General features: G+C 41.0%; 1 protein-coding gene across 1 annotated transcript in view; it reads right to left on the bottom strand.

Moving 5' to 3' along the window:
• Positions 1–25,783, bottom strand: part of MRTFB (myocardin related transcription factor B) — a 314,132-nt gene that overhangs the window by 182,318 nt on the left and 106,031 nt on the right. The window contains exons 3-4 of the mRNA XM_069210422.1: positions 5,041–5,096; positions 259–334 (exon numbers count right to left, since the gene is read on the bottom strand). Coding sequence (XP_069066523.1) covers positions 259–334; positions 5,041–5,096 — 132 coding nt within the window. The remainder of the gene's footprint in view (positions 1–258; positions 335–5,040; positions 5,097–25,783) is intronic.

Raw genomic sequence — 25,783 nt, 5'->3', positions numbered from 1 at the left:
TATCACCTTAGGCACAACAACATGAGAACCAGCGTTTTCAGTGCAGCACCGACCTCCCCCAAAGTGAACCCATAACGCAAGACCTAATCATAATCATAAGTCCTTAGGGCAAACCTGATCTGCAAAAACAGGAATCATTACATGCATTATCGCCCCGCGGTGCACTCAGTGTGGGTATGCGTTCTGTAACAACGCTGAGCTGAACAACCACAAGAATGGTTATAGAAAAAAACGCAGCATAAAGCAATTCAAATGTACCTTCAAGTATGTGCATCCTGACCAGCTCGGAACGCTCAGGTCTGCTGCGAATTTTGTGCTTCAGAAAGTTTTCAGTCTTAAAAAAAAACAAAAAAAACAACAAACAGCTCAGTTAGAGGAGTTACCCTTTAGGAAACGTCTCATGTTAAAATGCTGTTTAATATTAATAAAAAGGGGTAATTACTAGGGAAAAAAATGAAAATAAAGGCTTAAAATAAAGATTAGTGCTAAAAAGTTTTTTTTTAAAATGTGGCACAGTATCATTTAAATAATACTGAATACTGTAAAAATATTACAAACAATTAAGAAACTATTTTTAAAAACTGTGGAAAAACATTTTAATGATTCTACATAAAGTAACAAAATAAAATAGCAGGGCTTCCTGCTTTACAACACCTTATTAAAATTATAGTGGGGCAATAGGTGGCCCTTCCGCATTTCTCCTTCCTTATTTCTGATTTTTCATGTTTGTAAATATTTAGTAAGAGATTATTTCGTCGCACATTAATAAATAGCGGGGTGTGAAAGAGCCCTGCCTATAAATGTATCAGTTACATTTAACATCATAAGCAATACATAACTGTTTAATAGCTGTGCTCTAAACTAATTAATATAAATACTTTTTGTCAACTGACCATAATGAAACACGTAATATAAAAGTTAAAAAAACACGTAAAATTAATGAAGATCAACAAAGCTGACTTCTGCTGACTTCGCCTCATGGTATATCAGTTCATCAAGAACCCTCTGAAGGAATTACTGTATCATACTACAAAGAAGATGCCTGATACATATTATATAATTCTCTTAGAAACAGTTAAAAAGAAGGGAAGTTATGATTAAGTGCTAAAATTGAAAAACGTCTGAAAGTGGACAGTTGTGGTTAAATACACAAACGTAACTTGCACCTCTGCCATATACTCCTACCTTCCCCAACAACTGCACTGCTTTTGACTCAAATATGATGTAAGAGACAGATGATATCACAAATTACATCAAAGGCATCACTAATGCCATCACACATTATACTTACCACAGAAAGTACTGATGACATCACTGTGGAATAATGTAATCACAGTGGAATAATGTAAAATGTCCTTGGCCATATGTTGTTATTTATGGATTGTAGGGTGTTAATTTTTGTTTTTTTATTGACATAAATATTCTGAAGACATAGGCACTACTATTGGGTGATTTTCTTGACCAAAATAAGTTCTTTATCAGAAAAGAGAGAATTTGTGTTTTTTGTTATTCACTTGTCTCTATTTGCTCTATTTCTATTCTTTATATTTCCTCCCGCCCTCCCTTGACAGGGATGCCCTGACTCGCACTGTAACTGCTGCACTTTACTCAAGGAACCTAACAGCACTTGAATTCATTCAACACCCCTCTGTGTAGTCTTAGATCATTCCTTAAGCACAACAATGCAGAGTATCACGTGGCAATCAGCCTTCATTTAGATCTGTGAGGCACTAATTAGACTGATCTTTGCAAAGTTTCCCGCTCCTGAAATTGACCTGGGGACCTGACTTGGTTATCTACCATGGCAATTGGACCTCCTGTAGGGGCAGAGGTGTCGTCTTTGTTTTCAACCTTTATAGAGCCACCCTGATGCTTTTTCTTGTCTGTCACTCTAAACTTGATACGAATTGCAGTTCTATGTCTTGATCACATCTTCACTCCATCAGAAGAAAACATTACTGAAAGCTTTGACTCAGTTAGTTCGAGGTCTTCCCGGGATTCCTGCCCTCTTCCAACGTTGGCAAGTCTCCACTACTACAGCACCTTTCATTTACAGCAATCCAAATCGCTCCTTTGCTACAGCTAGTGTTTTCGCTTGAATAAAATAAGCATCTGTGATAAATGTGCTGAAAAAAGCCATCCAAAGACCCTAGTGATCTAAAAAACTATCTCCCATCTCCAGAGTCAAGCCAAATATTAGAGAATGGTTAATGCTCTCTGGTCATGGTGTTTGTAGGAGATAGCTGGTCTAGTCAGGGCCGAATGTGACTTCTGCTGAATGCTTAACACACAGAAGGTTCTCATTGCTGCCATGGATAAAAATAGGCTAGTCTAGAATGGTGAAGGTTTTAGTGACCTAATACATTTGGGCCTTTCGCCTGATTTAGGTACCTTTTCCCATTCCAAGCTGCTACACAGGCGTCAGCTGATATGGACTGTCTCCTTTGACATGGGCTGCATTAAATCCGTTTTTATTTCTGAAAAGTTAGCGACTTCAAGACACTGCATACTGTGCACCGGGCTGCAGCATATTGATAAATATGTGCCACTATACTGTCCTTTTAATAACACATTTTATTAGCATTTTCTTTTGCTCAAAAATAAACATTTGACAGCACAAATTAATACACCTTCTACCTATTTCAATGTTAGAATAATTCTTAACAGCACTTTTGACTTATAGACCATTTTAAGATCCCTGCAAATTTTTCCATTGAGTCCAAACCTCGCATCTCTGAATACCACCAGACTGCATCAATTTCGCCCCTCCCTCTTCCCCGCCCCATCTCTTCTGGTGCTTCTGCAGGACACCTCCAGGCATTACATATTAGGCTGTAGTTGTCCATAACAGCTGACCTTTACTGAGGCTTGGGGTCTGTTCTTTTGAGATCTGTCTCCATCGCACGTCTTAATACCTCACACGTCTATTGTTCTTCTGTGGATAGTTTGTTCTCTAACTGCACAGCAGCTCTTCAGAACACCTTTATCCTCAAACACTGACTATCCCTCTTTTCAAAACATTCTGCTAAATATTCTTTTCACCTCCTTAGGCTTATCTCCTATGATGAAGAAATGAACCTAGAGCGAAGACACCCCGATTAACTGTCCACTTTAGAAGCATAGTAATGAATGAATCAGCGTGTGACAGCACGCATTTCTCACCACACATGCACCCCATTGGGTCAACATTTGCCTGGGCTTTGCAGGCTCTGGGTGCACGACCTGGCCTTGGGATAGGTCTTAATGTTTTCACCCCGCCACTAGAGATAGCTGAATACGTTCTTTCACTGTTCCCAGTTGGTTCTGAATGAAGAGGCCTGGCATCCCTGACCCACATGCTGAAGGGCAAAGCTAGCAGCCATTTACAGCGGAATCTGGGTGCAAGGCCTGGCCCTTGAATGCAGTTGTAAGGACGGGGTACTACTGTCGACAGTTAAGTGTGTCTAAAACGAGTATAAACAGAAGGGAAGACTGATGCAGTTACATTTAGAGGAAACATATCTTACCAAAAATTAATTAGATATGGACATCTGCAGTTCTGCTTTCAAATTATAGATATTTCTGCAGTGGGCATATAGATAGCAAGGTTGTGCTTACACTGTCAACCAACAGAGTTGGAAAACTTGAGTAATTCGTATCTTATGAGATGTCATGGATAATGGTGATGCAATATTTAATTTTACCTATGATGTCCCTGGAGGCATTTCTGACGTCATTTACAGGTACACATTAACTAACAACATATATTTGCATAGACTTTCTTACAGAAAGAAGTCTGCAGTGTTATTTTTAACTCTTGGGCTGTATTTCCCAAGTCAATTTAAGAATGTGTGAAAGAGCAATCATTTCGCACTTTAGTGAAGCAAACGATGATGTGAATGAAGATGTGGTCAGTGATGTCACTGATGATTTATTGTGTAGTGTCATCCTTGACGTATTCTGTGAAGTCATAAGCTGTACACTGGCACACAGTACCTGAACACATTCTTTAGGCCATGCCTCAGAGGGTGGTCCCTATGAACCCTGTGGGCCATAGTCTTGAACCTAAGAGCACTGTAATGGATCCTGAATATCCTCTATGTTCATTGGCATCTCAACAGTGCCTTCATCAACAAATAATTTAAAATTAATTGTTTTTTTCTTTCTCTCCTCCCTTCCCCCGAGCACCCCACTCAAGCGTTTTTTTTTTTAAGTTCTAAGTCAATTTGTACTGGGTTGTCAGTGATGTTCCCTAAATATTATAACTGCATTAATATACCCCGATGCATAGCTCCTAATTAATCCAGAAATCCAGAAAGTTTGGGCAAACATAAATCATTACTTTCTTGAATGGTACATTAGTTACGTGAACGAATCACATGTATCTTCTCCTTCAACTTTATCAGTGCAGAATATGACATATGACTTGGATAAAAGTCTTATTGGAAAGAGAAATTTGCAAGCATCCACCATGTGAAGAAGCAGTTGACTAGTTGAAAATAACTAAGAAAAGAACGAGACGCCGAAAATTCGAATTTCACAAAAAAATTGGTCTTTGTCTACAAAAACCTGCAGTCGTTTTGGCTAGGTTAAGAGGCATGCCACCAGTGATAATTTAGCGGTGATTTCATGTAAAAACTACGGCAAACAGACCACTTTCCTTCCGGGAAACACACCCACGGGTGCAGCATTTTTTCTCCTGGACTATTAACCACATGTAAGAACCCTGGGTATTGCTAATATGTTTGGACTGGTCAGCTTCCTTCCACCCAGATGCTGTGCTTAGTCGCTTCTACCACAATCACCATCGCAACATGCAAAGGTGAATTTTCTTAAATCACGCCAACATAATTAACACTTACTCACTTGCAGGACGTGTCTGCTCAACACAAACCACCGACTGGTTTTGAAGAAAGAGTGGTGCATGGACTCCTACTACTGGGAAACAACTTGTTTGTACTAGCATTTTAAAATATGATCAGAACATTTTTGTTCGCAAGTGCTTTGGATAAAAATAGATCTGGACAATGTTAAAATCCCATCCAGTGAGAACTTTCTTACCCTGGCACGTTCCAAACTTTTGATCTGTTCATGGAATGCGGCGGGGCTCTTCAAAGCTGAATGGGGAGAAGGATGGGAACAAAAAGTTAGACTGACAGGAAATTGTTCCTGCGAAAGATATGTACGTTCATATGGGGGAAAACCGCTTAACACCATTGTCAAATCTGCATCAGCTGAAATAATCCTCTTGATTGGTTGTGCTATCTAAAACATCCCACTCAGTGTCACTACTAGAACAGTTTCTTTCCTTATTAAAATGATTCTGAAATGTAATCTGTGATCCACTGAATGCATCTGTGCAAGTGGTGATGAGCTTCTGAAAGGAAACCCATCGCGCCTAGTAATTTCCCCTAGATTGTTGATGCGAGATTTGAGTGGTGTACAGTTACTAAAGGTGCTAGAACCAAAAGGCCAAAAGTTTCATTATTTTGCTATGCACACTTTTTTGCATACATTTGTTATACCGCCAAATCTTATCATACCCTTGAACAACCAACGTGTGGTCAATGTCACTGGTTCCTTAGAATAAAGAGTACCTGGAAAACCCAGGATGTTTACGAATAGCATGCAGAGACAAAAACACAATCAAGCTTATAGTGATCAAAAAAGGAGGAATGCATTTCTTTCCCTTGCAGACGTGTTATAATTTTCTCTAATATGAGGACCACACTCAACTGTATCTCAATGTCATGGGAGAGAAGAACATCAACTGTCCTCCCTAATACATGTAATTAGCTTTTTCAGTTTACTCCTTAAGTATTTAGCCTGCAAACATATCTTATTGATATACTTGTTTTGTTAGTTGTTTTCTAACTTAAACTTAGTTGGATTATCCTAATTTTTTTGCAGTTTTATATAGAGTGGACTCGACCCAGAAGTATTGAAGCGCTTCACATGTTTTCTTTTAATTGTTTTAATCTCTTTTACACAACTTGTTATTAACTGCATGTTAAGTGTGTTTTAGAATATGTTAAATAATTACTTAAAATTAGATGTCTTTAAGTTTAGGAGTAATTTCTATGAATGAATGGTGAATAAATAGCTGTGATTTTGTGGTGTTTGCTTTTCAATTTATTTGTAATGCCATATTTTTTTTTTAACACACCGTGGTTGGATTTCTGTCCACCAGTCAGTGCACATTGTTAATGTTCTGCTATTTTTTTTTCTCAGAAACTCATAGTTCTTCTCAAGGGTTTCCAAAGACTTCTTGTTTTTTTGTTTTTTCTGCAGTAGTGGAGGAACAACATGGTGCTGGCTGCACTACTGATAAGCACTTCTTCGAAAAGCACTACTGCTGAGAGGTTTCGTGTTTGCTTAGTTTATTAGAGCAGTGTTCAGGCCTGTCACCGATTACTATTAGTAAAAGGCTACTGGAGTAAAACTGATGAATTGGTTGTCAAATGTTTCCTTTATATGTTTTTTATGTTTTATGTTTTTGGGGTACTTTTTTTGGGTGAGGACGGAACAGCGGCTAATGATAAGCAGTGGAGGATATGTGATGACTGAGTTACAGATTGGTGAACTGGTGTGTAATGTAGACATGCACTGGCAAAGCAAATAGATCTGGCAATGGCAGCTAGCCTTTTGGCTTTGGCATTATTTGTTTACTTGTGTCGTGGTCTTTGCAAAACTTTATTGTTGGGAAATATGCTGGATCCTCCTTAATCTAAAAAAAAAACAAGTAGCAAGCTACAAAAATATTTTAGGTCTCAAAAAGCATACATTGCCATAGTAGTCTTTGGCACATATGGGAACTACTTAATGTGTGGATGTGCTCCTTGCGAAATGGCAGGAAGTTAGCCAATAGCTGAGGCAGGGTGACCCACCGCCTCATACTGTACGCTGTAGTGGGTGGAACAAAAAAGTGAATGACAAAATAACAGACCACCGGATGAAGATGGCAGGCTGAAAGTTCCTATAAGTAAGTATATTACACATAGAGTTTTAGTAAAAATCAAAAGGTCTTGGCCAACGCACTACCCCATTCGCCAACTATTGAATACTCCCCTATATATTTAACATTTTGTTGCCTATAAATATGAAACTGCAACTGAGAATTGCTGCAAAGGCTTGGCTGATAAACATTTTATAAAAATGAATTTTTCAAATAGGAGCGCATTTTTCCGTGTTCGGAGTGAAGTGATTCAGGGTCTTTAATTGGTGTTGTTTATTCTATGAACACGAAATAAGTTTGGTGTGTAAGTCAGTGTCTCTACTTAGCAGAACAATTTACTTATAGTCATATCTGAGTAGGTCATGTCAAAACTTCTGTTCTTTCCTGACCACCTAGGCCCAAAAATTAGAATTTTGTCATGAAGTTAAAAATCATTATAGCTCTGAACGGCTTTGGCTGGTCCGTTTTAGAACTGCCCACATGTTTTCCCCCATACAATTTAAATACGATGGTTTAGTAATAATGTGTTTACCTTTCATCATCAAATCTGAAATTCATAGCAATGTAAAGCTGAGATTTCAGGTTAAATCCCCCAAGTCTGCGCATTAGTGCTTGGGGGAAAAATATCCAGCTGAGGAAGGGCAAACACCCAACCAATCTGGATTTGGTTCCAGACATATGTTTTCAGTTCTGTTCGTGATCGCATATCCCTGAGATTGGGTTATTTGATAATGTTAAAACATTAATTCGTAGGCTATCTGTAAACAGCCAGTCACATTATTTACATCTATCTGCAGCTCAGGGCATTAGCTAGTTTAGCACAATGAGTTGAACGCTCACCACAGAAAATCGGGTAATGAGTCTGAATCCCAGCAAGAGGAGTGGACCCTGAATATCGAGCGGGTAGCGTGTTGAAAAAAAATATTAACAGGTAAGTCTAGATTTTCTATACCTAACTTCACACATACATATACCTTGAAAAGTATGTAGATGTGGAGTTAGGAATGTTAAATCTATACTTCCCTATTTGTACCTACCTTACGATATTTTGTTCTCGATATACTCATATTCCGGGGGTCGATTTTCAGTAGTACAATCTTAGCTTGGCCAGCTTAGTTTTTCGCCCTTCTGAGACTGGTAAATGGATTCTCATTTATTAGAGGAATTGTAATTCTATGTCAGGACCGGAGGCTCAGATTATGCTATCTCTTTCTTTAATGACTCAAACAGCAGCCAATGAAATAACAATAAACAAAAAACTACACATCCCATGATGCTCTAAACCCAACATCACATGCCCCAATCACCGGTCGTGACCTTAGTCCATATTAACTATAACCTTCAACGTCATATCCTCTTTCTTTGCTGCTTCGCAGCAGATAAGTGCCTTTTACTTTTTCTCTTATTAGTATTTGTGATTGTGAATAGATTTATTACTGTATAATAGCGACGCGATCCCACTCGCTTTACTCGTTTCACGTTGCTTTTTATCGGCTTCTTTCTGATCGATTTTGCCCTTATGTAATTATTTGCCATGGAGCGGGAGCGGGGACACTGTACGCGCCTCGCGCGTAGTCTGTCTTCTCTGACAGCACGTTGTCAGACGCGCGCGCGCGCCTTTTACGAGCAGATCTCTTTCCCATAACTGGTTTGTGGAGATCGGCTCGTAGATTGGAGCGCATTCAGGCTGGTTTTGGTGCCGGAGTGGCAGTCTTCAAAGTGTCGCCCTGACGCCCATTTTTATTATAATCTAGGTTGTAAAATATAAATCAGGCAGCGCCTAGAGTGACAAACAGGCGGCTCCCTCCACATATTATCAAAGGCTTTCTCCCTCATTATTTCATTTTGTGCCTGTAAGGGGTTCTTTCACTCCCCCTTTTTTCTTGGCCTGAGTGCATATTTATTTTATTTGGATACTATGGCTCAATGGAGTGACCAAGATGCAGGATATTATCCTGACGATACAGATAACCGGTTGGAGGTTAAACTAGTGGAAGCGCTTGACAGTAGAGTTCAGCAGTCGGTGAATGATGCCTTGGTGAGAGCATTAGGACCCTTTTCGGGACAAATATTAGAATATGCGCACTCTCAAGGTTGGATGTCTGATAAAACATCAACTGCCCCCGATAGTACTAATCCTAAGGTATTAGCTAAATCTAAGGCTAAAACAAAGAATGTTGTAAATGATGATACCTCTGAGGATCTGCATGCGGATGTGTTTGAAAAACTACGCAACAAACGAATAGCTGAACATAACTACAGCACTATGGCTAATTCCTCATCTTCAGATAGGGACTCTTCAGATCAGGATTCAGACAAATTAAATTCTCCAGCTCCCAGCAAGAGAGCGAAAAAACACTCCAACCCCCTCAACTGTTGGACTTCGACCCTTCAGAGATCATGCATCCTAGGTCGTCTAATTGGCTTCCGTCTTCGGAAGTTGCGCAGTATGTCCATGCTAATTTAAGAAGAAGTTTTGATAAAGAGGTTCCCTCTCGCCTTAGGGCGGAATGCCCTAGACCAGATTTGGAAAACAATGTTGCAGACACACCGGAAATTGACCCTACAATGGTTATCTTCCTTAAGAAATTTGCGAAGGATCCTACAAAAAGGTCTGGATAGATCATGGCACCTGTGCCAGGATAAACTGCTCGATTTATCAGGCCCATTAACAAAAATTTGGCTGTGGTTTCTAAGGAATCGGGCATCCCCGTTGACACGGATGTCTTGATGGGCTGGGCTCAGAGAGCTGTGTGCCAGCTAGGTAATGCCAACTGTGCGCTTTCAGCTGAGCGCAGGAAGTCCATACTTATGCGTATGGATCCTAAACTAGTGGACTTAGCTTCTTCGGAAGCGGGACCAGCGGCAGAGGGTCTTCTCTTTGGCTCGTCCTTCATTAAAGAGTTGGCGAAATTCTGTTCCACTTTTTCCACCTTGGACAAGGCGCAATTGTCCCTTAAAAAAGTATTTAAGAGAGGCCTTTTTGTCAGGGCCGGGCGTTATGGTGGACAAATGCCCGGCCGGGGCTCTTTTGGTAGTCCCCAGAACTACTACCCTAGAGGAAGAGATAATTGGTACGGAGACCAATCCGAAGCCACTTTCTATCCCACTCGACCCTGAGGAGGTAGACCCAGGTTCCGCATAGGACATCGCAGAGGTCAGCAAGGTGCAATACAAGAATCAGCCTACACTAGTAAGAATAATTCACCATTCTCAGGTTGTTCTCGGGGGAAGAGTGGGTTTGTTTTTAGACAACTGGAGAAAAATCTCTGGGGATCCCTGGATTCTTCAGACGGTTTCCATCTTGAGTTTATCAGTATTCCGACCCAACTGTCTCCCCCTGTTCAAATGAGTTTTTCCCATGCAAATCAGATGTTTATAGATACAGAGGTACAAGCATTATTAGACAAAGGAGCAGTAGTTTTCTCTACTCCTCACCCCTCTGGATTTTGCAACCCCATTTTTGTGGTAGACAAGAAAGGAGGGGGTCATCGTCTTGTTCTAAATCTAAAGGATTTCAACTCTTGGATTGTGTACAGACACTTCAAGATGGAAGGGATCCACATGTTGAGGGATATTCTGTTATAAGGGGACTGGATGGTCCGGTTGGATCTAAAAGATGCATACCTATCAATCCCTGTATTCCCACCTCACAGGAGATTTCTCCAATTTCATTGGAACGGACATTATCTGGAATTCACAGCATGCCGTTCGGCCTATCTTCGGCCCCTTGGTGTTTCACGAAACTGTTGAGACCAGTAGTAGCATGGCTGAGAACCAAGGGGGCACGACTAATCATTTATTTGGACGACATCCTAGTGATGGCACAGGATCCCCAGTCCCTGTTGATGCATTTGAACTGGACAATCAATCTATTACAGGACTTGGGTTTCCTTATCAATGCGCAGAAGTCATTGTTGAATCCAACTCAAGTGATCGAGTTTTTGGGATTCAAGATCGATTCAATACAGTCTCAACTGATTCTTCCCTCATTAAAGATTCGCAATATCAAGAGGGAATTGAGATCAGCTCTATCCAGCCCGACTATTTCTCTAAGGAGCATTTCTCGAATGGTGGGTCTATTGGCCTCCTCCATTCAAGCAATATTTCCAGCTCCGTTGCACTATCGAGCTCTACAGAGATTGAAGATCAAACACTTAAGACAAGACAAGGTCTGAGCTACTCGACTTTGATTCCTTTAACCACGGAGGTCAAGGAAGAAATTCAGTGGTGGCTTCATCACATGGAGGCTTGGAACGCCAGAGCCATATTTGGGTCTCACCCAGAAGTGGTGATAGAATCAGGTGCCAGTCAGTGGGGATGGGGAGCCCGTTGCGGGTCATTAGTGACCGGGGGTCGCTGGTCCATGACGGAGCAAACCCTCCACATCAATTGCTTGGAACTCCTGGCGGGTTCTTTTGCTATAAAGAGCCTGGCTCCCCTCAAAACAGATTGTTGTATTCTGCTGAGGATGGACAACATCTCGGCAGTACGTTATGTCAACAAGCTTGGGGGAACGAAATCCAGGGTTCTAGCGGAGATAGCCAAGGAGTTTTGGCATTATTGTCTGAGTCACCGGTTGGTGGTATTAGCAGAATACTTACCAGGAGCCCAGAACACTCTAGCAGACTGGAACTCCAGATATCTGACGGATCCCAGCGACTGGAAACTGAATCCACTTATTTTCCAGCAGATAGTCCAAGAATGGGGCCCTTGCGAGGTAGATCTTTCTGCATCACGCCTCAATGCTCAAGTTCCGAAATCCTTCAGCTGGCGACCGGATCCTCTGGCCCTATCGACAGATGCCTTTCTACAGACTTGGTCCCCCTTTCTGGGTTATGCCTTCCCTCCGTTTCTGTTGATTCTCAGGGTCCTGTCTCACGTTCGGAGGCCGAAAACAGACCTGGTTTTGGTGACACCATTGTGGAGATCTCAGCCCTGGTTCCCCATTGCTCTTCAATTAGCTTGTGCTCTCCCGTTGCTCATTCCTCCTCGTCGGAATCTTTTATTGAGTCCGGAGGGCCTTCAACATCCACTGATCTTGTCAGGGAATCTGACGTTGATGGCATGGATGGTTTCAGGACAAGATGGAAAACCCCAGGCCTTTCGCAACAAGCTGCAAACTTTATCAAACAAGCTTGGGCCCCTAGCACCCATAAGAGATATGCATCTGCGTGGCGCAGATGGGTTGGTTGGTGCAATGGGAGGGTTAGCAATCCCTTGGAGTCAAATATTGATCTGATCCTACATTTTTTGGCTGAATTAGCATCCTCAGGCCTAGCTTATAGGTCTATTAATAATTTCAGATCAGCCATCTCCGCAGGTCATAAACATATTGATGGTAAACCAGTGGGTGAACATCCCTTAGTTTGTAAGTTACTGAGAAGTATTAGACTTTCTAATCCACCTCAGACCAGATATTCTGTGTTATGGGATGTGAACATTGTTTTAAAATTTATAGATTCTTTGCCTAGTAACAAGTATTTATCCCGCAAACAGCTTTCAGCGAAGTTAACTATGTTGTGATGCCTAATTTCTTGTAAGAGGGTTTCAGACGTCAAGGCTTTGGATATGTCTGGTAGAGTTTACTCTCCCAATGGAGTTACTTTCAATATTTCCAGAAGAATTAAAACAAATTGCAGGTCAGTAACTTATCCTCTGTACCCTGATAATTCAAAATTATGTGTTGTACAGTGCTTGAAAGATTATGAATTAGTCACTGAAGAGTTTAGACAAGCCGCGAAAGGACAATTATTAATTTATTTGCAGAAGCCCTTTAAACCAGTTTCCTCAGCCACTCTCTCGAGATGGATAAGAGTGAAGCAGGTATAGATACCACACAATTTGTAGTTCATTCTGTTAGAGGGGCTATGGCTTCTAAATCCTATGCTTAAGGGTCTAAATTAGAAGATATTATGAAAGCGGCAGACTGGTCTTCGGAATGTACTTTTCGTAAGTTTTATTATAAACCTGTGGTAGATGTTGCCTCTGTTGTTATTAATCAGCTTTGAACTAGCATAATCTGAGCCTCCGGTCCTGACATAGAATAAAAAAAATTCTAGCTTGCGCATCAAGAATTTTCAATTCTATTAAGGACACAGAGGCGAGCATTATCCCCCCATAATTGAATATTGATGTTATTTTCAAATGTGTATAAGTTTTTGAATTTAATACATTTATGCCCTCCCTGTGTTATATATTGGAGAGTGTTTTAAAGGTATTTTGCTGATCAGTCTAGCAATACGAGATACTACCTTTTATTATTGTATATCCTAGGTTCCGATCAGAAGATTCCTGATTTTAGGTCCTGGTGGCTTTGGTGGAAGACGGTCTTTTGCCTCAGCTCGTAGGAAGTTGATGTGATTTCCAACTCCGGTTGAATTATTCTAGGAGGACTACTTCGGATGAGAAGAGTTATGAACCAGTTTTGCAGAGGAAGTTCCTGGAAGAAGTTGAAAGGTTATCTGTTTGGACAAAGAAAGAGGATATGACGTTGAAGGTTATAGTTATTATGGACTAAGATCAAAACCGGTGATTGGGGCATGTGATGCTGGGTTTAGAGCATCATGGGATGTGTAGTTTTTTGTTTATTGTTATTTTATTGGCTGCTGTTTGAGTCAGTAAAGAAAGAGATAGCATAATCCTCGTCTCTGTGTCCTTAATAGAATTGAAAATTCTTGACGCGTAAGCTAGAATCTTTTTTATTCACACTGCTTAAACGTGGTATGAAGAGCTGAATATAAAAATACTCGCTATTTATAGCTGCTGTATACAAAACTGTTGCAGGAAAAAAGGAACAGTGCTCCTTTTAGCCATTTTGTGCATCCAGGGACTGATGTTCTGTTTAACGAGGTCTTGTCCTGAGCCCCACCAGACCTCAGAAGTATAACACAATTCAGTTACTAACCTTAAGTGAGCACTCTGAGCATGTCCCCTAGTGTAACCACCATGATGCTTCCAAAGGAGCTCACTTCTAAGGAAATCTACAGATTCTGGAAACTAGTTTCAACTCGTTAATTGCCTTTCTTTACCTGTTGCAGGTTAATGTTTTTAATTAAAGATTATTGGTCTATTTCGTCCTTAATGTCATGATAGTGACAATCAACCAATCCTCAACAGTGAACAGCATCATGAAGAAAGCTTGTTTCAAAATAATCCAAAGTATTCGATTCAAGAAACTGCCTCTGTAATGTTTAGTTTGAGCCAATGTCATACCAATTACAGGTAGAATCATGTATTGTATCCATGCACAAATCTGACACCAGGACCACTTTTAGGGTGGTGCAACTGCATCTGGCGCTTACCTGGAAAGGGGGAGGGGGAGCCGGAGGAGCACTGTATTTAAGAATAACTTAGGAGGTGAAAAGCACCTGCCGCAGTGCAGAGGTCCTTGTATGTCCAGCAGTTGTATGGCAACAATAAAAATGTCAAGGTAACTCAGTTGATTGATGTTCCTGCTGGAGAGAGATGTAGTTTTTTGTAGTAGCAGCTTTGATGCAACATGAAGTAGAACATATGGTTAATGTGCCTGCTGCAAAGAGCGTGTATCATGCAGATAACAGAACTGAGTTTGAGTTAACTATGAGGAGCACAATAAAATAAAAAATGATATATATCAGAGCGATGGCGGGCACTGCTGGAGGGACGTTGAGAGGGAATCCATGGCGATGGAGGTCATTGGGGGGGCACCAAAACAAGACTGTGGCGCCGGGCTCCACCACCACTAAAGCTGCCTGATTGGCACCACTTGGGCAGTTGGTATTAAAATGTTGGTGATCAGTTTGATGTGCATTGCCCAGGATTTAGGTTTGTCTCTGAGAGCTATTGCATTACTTGGTGTAGGGCTTGTGTCGATGGCGTGCCTGTGCGCACAGCTTGGGGTGTTTGGATTCGGAGTACTTCACCATTTGTGAAGATGATAGCATGATGTGGAAGGAGTTGGAGTGCAAACATTATTAATTAAAAATGTGTCACTAAAACATAATGAAATAACATGTATTAAAAAGTTAAACTGAAAAGGTGTGTTTTAGAAAATATGATCACCCTGGTGTCAGCCACTAATGTGGTTTGACATAATAAATAACTGCCTAATGAAAATGTATTCTGTTTCTTCATAATTAAATGTACTGAAAGATGAATATTAATATGTACTAAAAGGATTAATAGTTTAAATATTATGCAATGTTTTATTTTTTATGTTTTAGCATTGGTTTTAAAAAGGCCTCACGTTTTAGTAATTTTCCAGAGGCAATGTTTTAAAAGTGTTAACTCTGCAAATGATGTTTCTCTAAGCATCTTTAGTGACTTGCTCACTGTGGAAAAGTTATGTTCTTATGTTGTAACGTTCGTCTGTCTTCCTGGGATGAGATAATGTGTACCCAGGAACACTAGTCTTCAGTGCTAATGTATATCCTGCAACAACTGTATTCTACTCCGGAAACTGGTGACTGCAGTGAGAGAGGATGAGCCAACTGTGAATGCAGAAAATGAAGAAAAGACACTTTTGAAACGTGGGGTAAATTCAATTGGTACTTACCTAAACCATCCCATAGTCTAACCAATAGAAGCTTAGTTAGTTGCTTTCTAGGGATTCAATATAGCAAAACGTAGGTGATGTAAGTGCAGATTTTCCTTTTCTCAGCTAGTGAAATGATGTGTTCCTGTTTTCTTAGCTCTTTGCCTATGATTCTGTCAGTTCAGTTGCACTAAGGCCAAACATTACTGAACTGTTCTCTATTATGCCATTGTCCATTGAAGAAGACCAGTAGATGCTCAACTGATGAAGACATCACTGCTTGCTGATCCATTTAGGAGAGGTATAACCAAATGTGCATTTGTCTTTCTTGTAGCTTTTTATGCTTTCTCCTTTTAGAAAACCCAACCGCCTTTTTTTGTCTTCTTTTCTCTTTGCATAAGTCCAAGCATGCTTATCGAATTGGAGTAATAGTTAAGGATTCCCAAATCTAAATTTGACTGTTTTATATCATTTGATTGTAAACAATTCATCTGTGATAACTAAATGTATTCCTTGTATATCATTCATCTGCTATTGGTGTTATTCTGCATGGTGGTTCTTGAAAGTTGAATGATAAATATTCTGTCTAGGTTAAGATTCTTTAGAAGATTTGGTGTGCCTGTGTTATTCTTGTAGTTTTATCATTTGGTCTTGTGTTTGATTTATGTGATCTTGGCATTGTTAATCTAAAGGGCAATAAATGTTTGGACTTTATTAAACTGGTGTGGTGATTCATGACCACAAAGGTCATGGTGTGTATAAAGTTACTGACTCCAAATTGAAATTGATGTTTATTGATTTGATATTGTTAATGTTGATTGTTAGGATGTTATCACACTCCTATTTGAGTCCAAAGATTTGTGTCGACCTCCAAGGGTAACTGATGGTTACCCTATATGTGTCACCATATAAATAAATTATCAAAAGAAATATAAGGCTGGACACACCCACAAAGGTCAGTTGGTGTCATAATGTGTTTGAACTGATTCAACAGCATGAGGAAGTAATTTGGTTATTTGTCAGAAGCAGTGCTGTTTTTGAGCCATGAGGCATATTTGTCAAATGGCATTTTACATGTCTAACCTAGCATTACAAAAATCACAATTTGGGAGCAAAGTTGCATTAAGGTTATATGAAATAAATATCACTCTACATCAAAGTTCTGGTGTCTGCTCCCCCACAGTCGTAGCTGCGTGATTCCATTTCATTTTCAACGTTGTGAATGTCCTATAGTGATGGTGCACTGCATTTCATTTCCGGCAGATATGGCATCCGGTACAAGCAAAGTTTAATAGCAGTACAACTTAGCTGGAGAATTTCTTTTTTTATTTTTTTGGGTGGGGGGTGTTCAATTTTGTACTTAGGGAGGCTTGTATGCTTTTAACGATAAAGCCTCCAGCTTGCAGGAGGGTCTTAGACCAATGCAAGAGTCACAGGGCCAGAGTTATCTCTGAGGAAGAGTGCAGTAGGGGTAAGGTGATTGGAGGTTTTCACATTAGGTAATATAGTCCTACCATACAGAACATCTTCACCCTGACAGCCAATTTAGGTATTTTACTTCAGTGTGCAGTGTGCATTTAATCGGTGGATGGGCCTTCCCAGTGGAGTGGGTTTCACAATGATCAAATAGCGAGGCCATGCAGCTGGCTCAGAGGATCAAAATGAATGTTGGCATTAAGTTGACTTCCTTCTCGCAATGCAGTCTGCAAAGGTGTGCAATTCCAGCTTTTCCTCACAAACTAAGTCCATTACATTGTATTACTTACTGGTAAAGCATGGGCTCGACATCTTCAATCCCAAAAGAAGCCATGCTCATCTTTGGTGGGTCCAGTTAGTCAGTGGAATGGGGAGGACTCAAAGATCTATTAGGTTGAGGCTTTTCTCCTCTAGAGACAAGGATGGTGCTTTTAGCATGCGTTTGCTGTTTTTCATCGGTCCGATACAAATGCCATGAAGTGAAGAACCCACCTTTAGATGGGGTGATTGATGTAAGATGAACTGAGGTTTTTGGGCACTGGTAGCATAGTCCGATTATACTTAATGTTGGAAAACCACAGAAGTTAAATAGATTGGGCTTGTGGGAATCTGCCAGTCTGATAACCTGAATTGGAACATGGTATACCGTTATCAATGTGTTTTCTTCCATTGCTGACACTATCCCTTAAAGTGCCCAAGTATGCATTCAAATGTTTTTCAGATGCCACAAGCGTAGAGGCAATCTGCAAAAAAAGTCTACTTATCATCCTGCATAGAAGCAACTCTAGAAAATCTCAATCGCATTAAACGTGTGGCCCCAGCCCCACTCCTAGCTCCATCTTTAGCTCTACCGCAAGCCCCACCCCATGCCATGGCTCAATTTGGTGAGTACCTGCCCTTATTTTTCCAATTTAAAGGCCTGGCCCCTAGAATTGATTGTTGAGAGGAAGAAAAATCTACTCATGTTCTGGTGAAAGTGAGGTTAATATACATTTTCAGTGACTATTTAAATGCATGTAGCGACTTGGGGTCGTTTTGTTGAAATGTAGTGTTAGACTGCTTTGTTTTCTAAGGCTTAGATGCATGACTTATGCAATAGCAACTGCGCTCTTCAGAGGTTTAATAAAAGTCAGGTACGTACTAATTAAACTCCACAACAGTGAAATGAATGTACTCAGCAAGAAGAAAATACAGCTCTGGGTACAATCACAGATTACGCTCCTAATAGAGTGCAGCCTGGGAGCTCTGTACAGTGTTCTGTGTGCCCAGTATGCTTCTGAAGACTTTAATTTGATGCTCATTTAATTAAACTTCACCAGTGATTTGTTTACTTGTAACATTTAATCAAATCAAGCTTGCTAGAAAACAATCACTCAAACAAGACTACTCAAACTCATTGTAGCAACATTACCGTTCACTTGAAGGGACAGTCGCCCGGTAAGCACATTTTACGCCTGGGGTAGTGGCTTGATATGGGAAATAATTGGTATTTATTCTTTTAAGCGATGGAGAGCAAGTAGATGAATACTTCGCGTATCATTCTGCTATCGAAATGGGGCACGGTCCTGCTCATTAGTATAAACATGAATCTGCTCTTCCATGTTCAGGTCCACCATTATGGAAGAAGATTGGCGGCTATGTTGGTAAAGGGGTTGAAACCACAAGAGTCCCACAGTTGTGGCATTAGATGTCCTTGGAGCTGTCGCAGTTTGGAACCTTAGCCTGAGGTAAGGTGAGCAGCAGCTCCTAGCGTGGCCCTGCCAGCCTCTCCTGGAGCCCTTGTCTCACTAATTCTTCTCCACAAGTGTTAAGCTTTGCTGCCATCCATCCCTCCTCCTCCTTGGGCTAGCCCCATTTTAGCATTCCACACTGGTCCTTGTGCTGCAGTCTGAACATTAGGTTGAAAATGGAGGCAAGAGGCAGAGTCCCCGGTGCAGCTTCGGCGCACCCTGCCTGATTCAATATCACCAGTCACTGCCACTGGCTCTTGTTTCTTCTTCAGCTGGAACAATGGGCACATCTCCCACACTACTACTCCTCTTCCACCAAAACACGCATATCTCGCCAACAGATAACTGTCCCGTTTAGTTACATTTTGAGATGATGACAGAACTACCCATATGTGGTACAGTATTAAGTAGCTTCATTTAAAATTCCAATTTCACCATATCCGTATTAAAAGAGTGGTAAAATTAACTTTCATTTTGTGAGATACTTTTAAATTTCTTCGTTGCGGAAATCCAGTTACTGTTCATTTCGGCTAAATAAACTGGATTGCAACAGCTTGGGCTAGGATTTGCCAGCATGAATGCGGACAAGGATCTGCAAGTTGTAAAACTGCGCTACCATGTACAAAACTCATGGATGGTGGAAGGATGATGGTGTGTTGACCAGGAAATCTGACCTCCACAGGACCATGTTTAAAAGAAATATAATTCCAGGGGAACTTGTTTTATGGATTGGGGGTGGTCCGAAGTAATTTATTTCAATGTAGCCTTCTTTTCATCTTGGCGCCTTGGACTGACCTGCCCTGTATGATCACAATATAATGGTCATGCTAATCTCACCCTTCGTGTGTTGGTGAGAAGTGCCTGGTGTTGTTCAGGAGCACCTACTGGGGTTCTCTGAGGTACATAGGCAGCAGGAGAGAATCAGCAGGAGAAGAAACAGATTGGGATCGACCTGATTCAGGCCACTGCAGACTTTCAGGGAGTTTCTACTTTGAAAGTGGTCACAGGAGGAGGAATATGGGGGTGGCGCATGCTCCTGGTGCAAGAAAGTGTGCCTTTAAGAACTTGCATGTGTATCTGTGATATTTGTATAGTGCGAGCCTAGGCAAGAGGCAGAGGTTTTCTGTGCAGTGCCATATGTAAAGATACATTTAACAAGCGATTCCACAGAGCTGAATGTTCGGAGGGGATGTAGACAGTTAACATTTGTCTTCAGTTTATTCCTAAATTGGAACAAGTTCTGACGAAGACAGGATGCTGTTCCAGATTTGGTGTGGAGATGGAGAATTCCTGCTGCACTGTTTTTAATTCTTCACACTTCTTTGTCGCCAGTCTGATGGAGTCATAGCTGCTGGGTTACCTCGATGCATCTGAAGTGGTGAACGTGTCAGCCAGATAGACTGGATTGCTGGTCGTGATGGTGATGCAGCTGGCTCCGAAGAGGGTGCGGGTTGCTAAGGGGAGTCAGTGGAGTTCCATCAGGGACCACCTACACGTATACTGTAGTATCTAGCTACTAGCTTCACTAGTTACTCTTTCCTACTACAAAATGCAATTTATTTTGCTTCTTGCATCACTGCTAACAACATTGATACCTCCAGATCAGCTAGCAATACATAAATGGTTTAGATAAAGAAAGGGAGAGGCACATTTTACCCTGGATTTGCTTACGCCTGAAATGCATCCGGAAGGAGTGATTACTTGTACATATACTTGAAGTCCATTAATAATTTGCTATAATGCTGTTAAATCATGCTTATATCAACCACCTTTAATACTGAATAGGTTCTTCTTTGCTCAGCTCAGAATAATGAATTCACGGGTTAGTGGTGTGTAAACAATGTGATGCGATAAAAATAACCGGTGCCAGCAGTAATCTGGATGACAGCATGTTAAAAGAAGAAAGTGAGGCCATTGCTGAGGAATGTGGGAGGGTGAGGAGGGAGTAGGAAGTAGGGCCCTGCCATATGTCTCGATTTCCAGGAGTACAGCACACATGCACTGCTCGAATATCCAAAACGAATAACAATCGGAGCTTAGGTCAATATTATATTTCATAGGGTAGCTGTCCCATTAACCTGATTTTACCTCTTACTCCATTCAATCCAGAAGGGAGCACATCGGTTCATTTTAGGCCATGATTCAGAGTGGGAGGGGAAAGGGTGGGGTACCGCTGCCACTAAAAAACAACACCAGGTGGTGCGGTACTTGCTGGGTGCGGAAAAGAATGCAGGTTCAGAATTACATGTGGAAACGGTACTCTCTGCACCAAAATCTGACGATCTTGAAATGTTTTCTTAAGAAAATTACGGCGGTGATGTTCCAATCCTGGGGCAAAAAGGAGTTTGCGGAGGGATTAAAATTAACTTGCCCACCTATAATCAGAGCCTTACGTTGTCAGCCAAGAAACTAGTCCTTTACCTGCAGCAATAGTACTCACCATGAGATGGTGTGTCCAGGGATTCCATTCGACGTTCTCACGTCCCATCAATATGAATGGACAACCACTTCATGTTTTGCCCACTCCACCATAGTACAGCTCGCACAAGGCTCACCTTCAAAAGGATGGTAGCCGTTGCTTGGACATGTACAAAAACATTTTACATTGTAGATCTTTTTTTGGTTGAGCACCTACTTTTTCGCTCTCATGAAGTTCAACTGAATTGCGCTTTCTAAAGGAATTTGAAAAATCGCCAAGCCAGAGAGTGGAGAAGGGCTAGGGGCCGTTACAGATCACAATGCACCACAATATGCTTTCCCCCTTCTCTCTAAATCCATGCAAAAGCCAATACTTCTCATATATCATAAAAGAGAGCACATTGAAACACTGGTTCAGTGGAGTTGGAGTTTTAATTGAAGTCAGCCTTGGGATCACCCCTATGACAAAAGGTAAATGTGAAGATATCGTCAAACCAGTCAACTTCATCATTCATGCTGTCCCATTATCTGTCCTAAGGGACCAAAAACTAACACAAATGCCTGTATATTGGGAATCTTCACATCCTGGCACCGAAGAAAGGTGTGCTGTATCGCTTGTGGGGCTCAACTACCAGTATTTGCTTCTGGTGATGTTACTGTCCATACTGTATGCCACCTATGGCAGCAGAAAGAAAACTAATTAACATGAAGTGTAGGACGGACCGTTTGTACCCAGGGTAAAGAGGGTGGAGCATTAAAGCTACACAAGGCCCTAGGGTGCAGGAATAGTCCCCTCCTCCCTCACTCACAAGCCGAACCAAATGTGGGCAGTTGAGGATGCGCCTGCCCCTTCTCACATGAGGTGTGAAAGCTCTTGGCACACGTCCAGAAGAGGCACCTAAATCCTGGAGGGGAAAAGTCGAGGCCAGGGGTAAAGTCCCTTGGGCAGAAGGTGGAGAGCAACATTCCCTGTGCCGCCTCCTGTGCTCACTAGGTAGTTTCCCCCACAAGGCCCTGGCCATGCAACCTGGGTTACAATTAGATGGTGGTGGAGAAGGAGCTCGAGGAAAACAATAGTGTAGAGAGAAGTCCATCCCACAGTACATCCTGGGGCTCTGTGAGGTGCCAGGCCAGCTTCTCTGTCAAAGTCAGAGGTCAAAATAATTTGACATCACAGCCTGCCCTAAATGAACATATAACAGACTAAGCAACAAGGGTGCCCACCTCACTCCAGGTCATTAAAGTCACTGTCTCCAGTCCTGAGTGTTTCATCCACAGTTCATTAATTCCATCTGTGTTAGTCTAATTGATTAAATAGAAGCACCATTCAACTACAACACACAGAGTGCCTTGTGCTATCACACAAAAGTCTAGGACTGGAAAGAGAGTCTGTAATGATCACTCTACAAGCATCAAATCATTATTGTTTGGAAACAATGTAACAACAGTGCCATGGGGTAGATCACCACCTATCATTCCAACGCTTAGTATCTCGAATGGCTTAAGGGATAGCTGTTTCTGACAACCCACAATAAAAACACAGCAAGTTGCCTGATAACTCCGGTGTACATCAGAGTCTGGCTCTCTGCAAAGAAACATTAACAATCCTGCAAAGAAACATTAACAATCACAAACCCTTCACAACATTGAGGTGAATAAAATGCCAGTGGTCACAACTATAAGGAATTTTAGCAGGGTTTGGTGCAATCCTTGGAAAGATAGCATGAACAATAACTCCTGGGTATGACAGTCATTCTACTGTACTTTTTAGAAAATAATAATTTCGAGAGCAGAGTATAGCGTCGAGTTCAAGTCTTCTCGGCATAGGGATTAAAGCCCTGTTGCTTTTATTTTGAATGTAAAGCTCCAAGTAGAAATATCACCACCATCAGATAAATCAATCTTACCTCCAGTCCTTCAACCGAGTCAAGGTTCTCGTACAAACACGGAAAAATGCCTAGATGTAAAATCTGACACACCATTCGGATTATTTTTTACAGTATCTGAATAGAAGTTCTAATATTTGACAGATCTTTTGCTGCTGATTCTAATAAACAACAACTAGAAGAAACAAAACACTTTCTTTGGACTAATGAAAAATTTGAACCAGTCCGACTTGTGAGGAAAAGGCATACCTCTGACCATGAAAACTAATTTTTCTGCCTTTGTCAGGAAGTGTCCTCAACAGCTGATTTATGGCTAACAACAAGTGGAGTTTCCACAAGTCTGCGAACATCCAGGTATGTGACTATGTTCAAGATTCTTTGCAACTTTATTTGTTTTTTTTTAGCGGAAGGCAATATAAGGTAGTTCCTCATGTGCAGGAGACATTTAAAGGGATGACTGCCTTGCTGCTGCAATTTCTAGGGTACCTGAAACATCTTTGGCCATACAGTGATGCTATCTCTTTAAAGTAACAGCCTCAATGAGATTCACAACCACATTAATGGGAATCATTGACTCTGTACAAATTTCCAATGCTGAAAACAGTCAACCCTTTCTTATTTTCTATGTCCTTTTATTGTCAGTGACGGACAATATAAGGCTATCACCCTCTTTCGTCTTCTTTTCATAGAAGCCGTGAGGTACTCTTGTCTACTTGCATAATGGAAGGCAAATGAGTACTGGCAATGAACACTGGAGGCCAAGGGCGTAACGAAACTTGAAGAGGCCCCATTGCAAAGTACCTGGGGTGGCCCCCTCCCCTGGACCTAGACCCTGGATCCAGACAGGGGCCTGCCGCCCATGCACAGTGTACTGAGCTGGTCAGGCCCCCTAGAGCTCGCCCCCCCGCACCACAGAGGCAGTAAGGCCTTGGTTACACCACTGCTGGAGGCATACACCAAAAAAATACCTTTATGCAGATGACCTACCTCTGATATTGAGGGATACTAATTGGTTTCTGTCTGCTTCAGTGGCTATTCTCACATATGTCAGCTTCAAAGTGAAATGGAGTAATTCGAAAGTAATGCCATTCTTGTCTGGGTCTTCAGCACGTTTTCAGCTGGTGTGAGAAGAACACAAACTAGCTGAGAGTACAAATACTGTAAAAGTTAACTTGGATCACATGTTCTTAATGAGCCTTTTGTTAATGGTGAAAGGTGAATTCTATTAAAATCAATGTTTTGTATTATTGGTTCATTGGTAAGATAACATACATCTCAGATCTGATTAAGAATGGTAAATGGACTTTTTATGGCATATTACCTGTGCTTAAAGTCTTATATGTGCATTGGTTAAAGACTATAACTAGTGTAGCTAATTGTTGGTACCACAGACTATTGGGAGAAATAAAAAGCTCATCTCGCATTAGTATCCGAGTCCTTTCTGGAGCTTTGCTTTCAAAAGCAATATGGTTTTAAGTGTTAAAACTGCTGTGCAATGGTACAAAATATTTTTTCAAACCACCAAAATATTAATCAGATAGGCCAATTGGCAAGCTTGGTCTATCTGCTGCAGCAATCTTATGTACCATTGCCTTGAATGTGAGATGTATCCTACACAGATCTGAATAATCCCAAAAAAATAACTAGTGGTAGGATTGAAAACCACTTCTCAAAGTAGCTAATCAGAGCTTTGAGCAACCGATATAACGTATGTGAAGATGTAAATTCAGCCGAACCCTATTCCTTTGCTTAGCCGTTCACACTTGCCTATTTACATGGTAAGAATAACAGCATATCAATGCAATGACAAAGCGGCATTAGGTAAATTTGTTTTTAGAACAGTAGGGATCTTGTGGGCTGGTGAAAAAAGATTCACAATAAAAATGACTTTTTTCTGCTCCTATGCCCTGAACATTTCCCATTCTCAAGTTGTGGATAAATTCCACAGAATCTGAAAAGGAAGGGAGGAGGAGAACGATAACAATGGATAGTCCCTGTTTTAGGCAGACATGCTTTCTAAAATGTATTGGTCATATTGAGCACAGTCCCATATTCATATTTTTAATTTTACTATTTCATACTGAGCTGCTGATCCATAGGTGATTAGTACACTTTAAAAAGAGCAAAGTCCTATGGTGCAGAGTAATAAAATGAAGAACATAGTACTAAACTACCAAAAGACAATCTAAGTGCTTAAGAACGGTGTAAGTACAGGAGTCCAAATAGAATGTTGTTTGGTATCTTAATAAATTCTAGAACAATTTGAGTGTTTTAAGTGCATCCTGGAGGCGGGGTAAGAAGGTCCCTGGGAGAGAGTTGCTAAATGATGTTGACACTCCAATAAAAGCCTTCTTGTCCCATTGATTTCAGTGTTTAGGGCTTTGAGTTTTTAAAAGTATTTTGAAAAAGTGATGATCATCAAAAGGATTGTGTTTTAATAAAACCGCTTTAGCTCACAGGAAGGCATTTTTGGAACATAAACTCAAACAGCCAGTCAGCTGGTGTTTGATAACCTTCACTGAGGGTAACAAAATAACCCTCTCAGCATTATTTTGTACCTTGCAACGGCAGCAAGATTTTATTTTCTAGACGTCCACCTGCATTTCTATTCCTGTTAGGTGCTTGGAAACAACATGACATTGCCAACACAGTAGGTGAAAGGGCTGAAGCCCTTTATCAAGGACTAACAATAAAATCTCAACCTCTCATACCTAGACCTGGAAGGGGATTTCTTAGCAGCCACCAAAGCATTCTAGCGGTCTGAGGAAAGACATAAACCGGTAAAATGTAGCTTGGCAAATGAGACTATCAAGCTGAGTGACAC

This window comes from Pleurodeles waltl, chromosome 10 (genome assembly GCF_031143425.1).
Source record: "Pleurodeles waltl isolate 20211129_DDA chromosome 10, aPleWal1.hap1.20221129, whole genome shotgun sequence".
In the NCBI taxonomy this organism is placed as follows: Eukaryota; Metazoa; Chordata; class Amphibia; order Caudata; family Salamandridae; genus Pleurodeles; species Pleurodeles waltl.
Note: the sequence above shows the minus strand (reverse complement) of the source record. Positions and strands in the feature narration are given on the sequence as shown.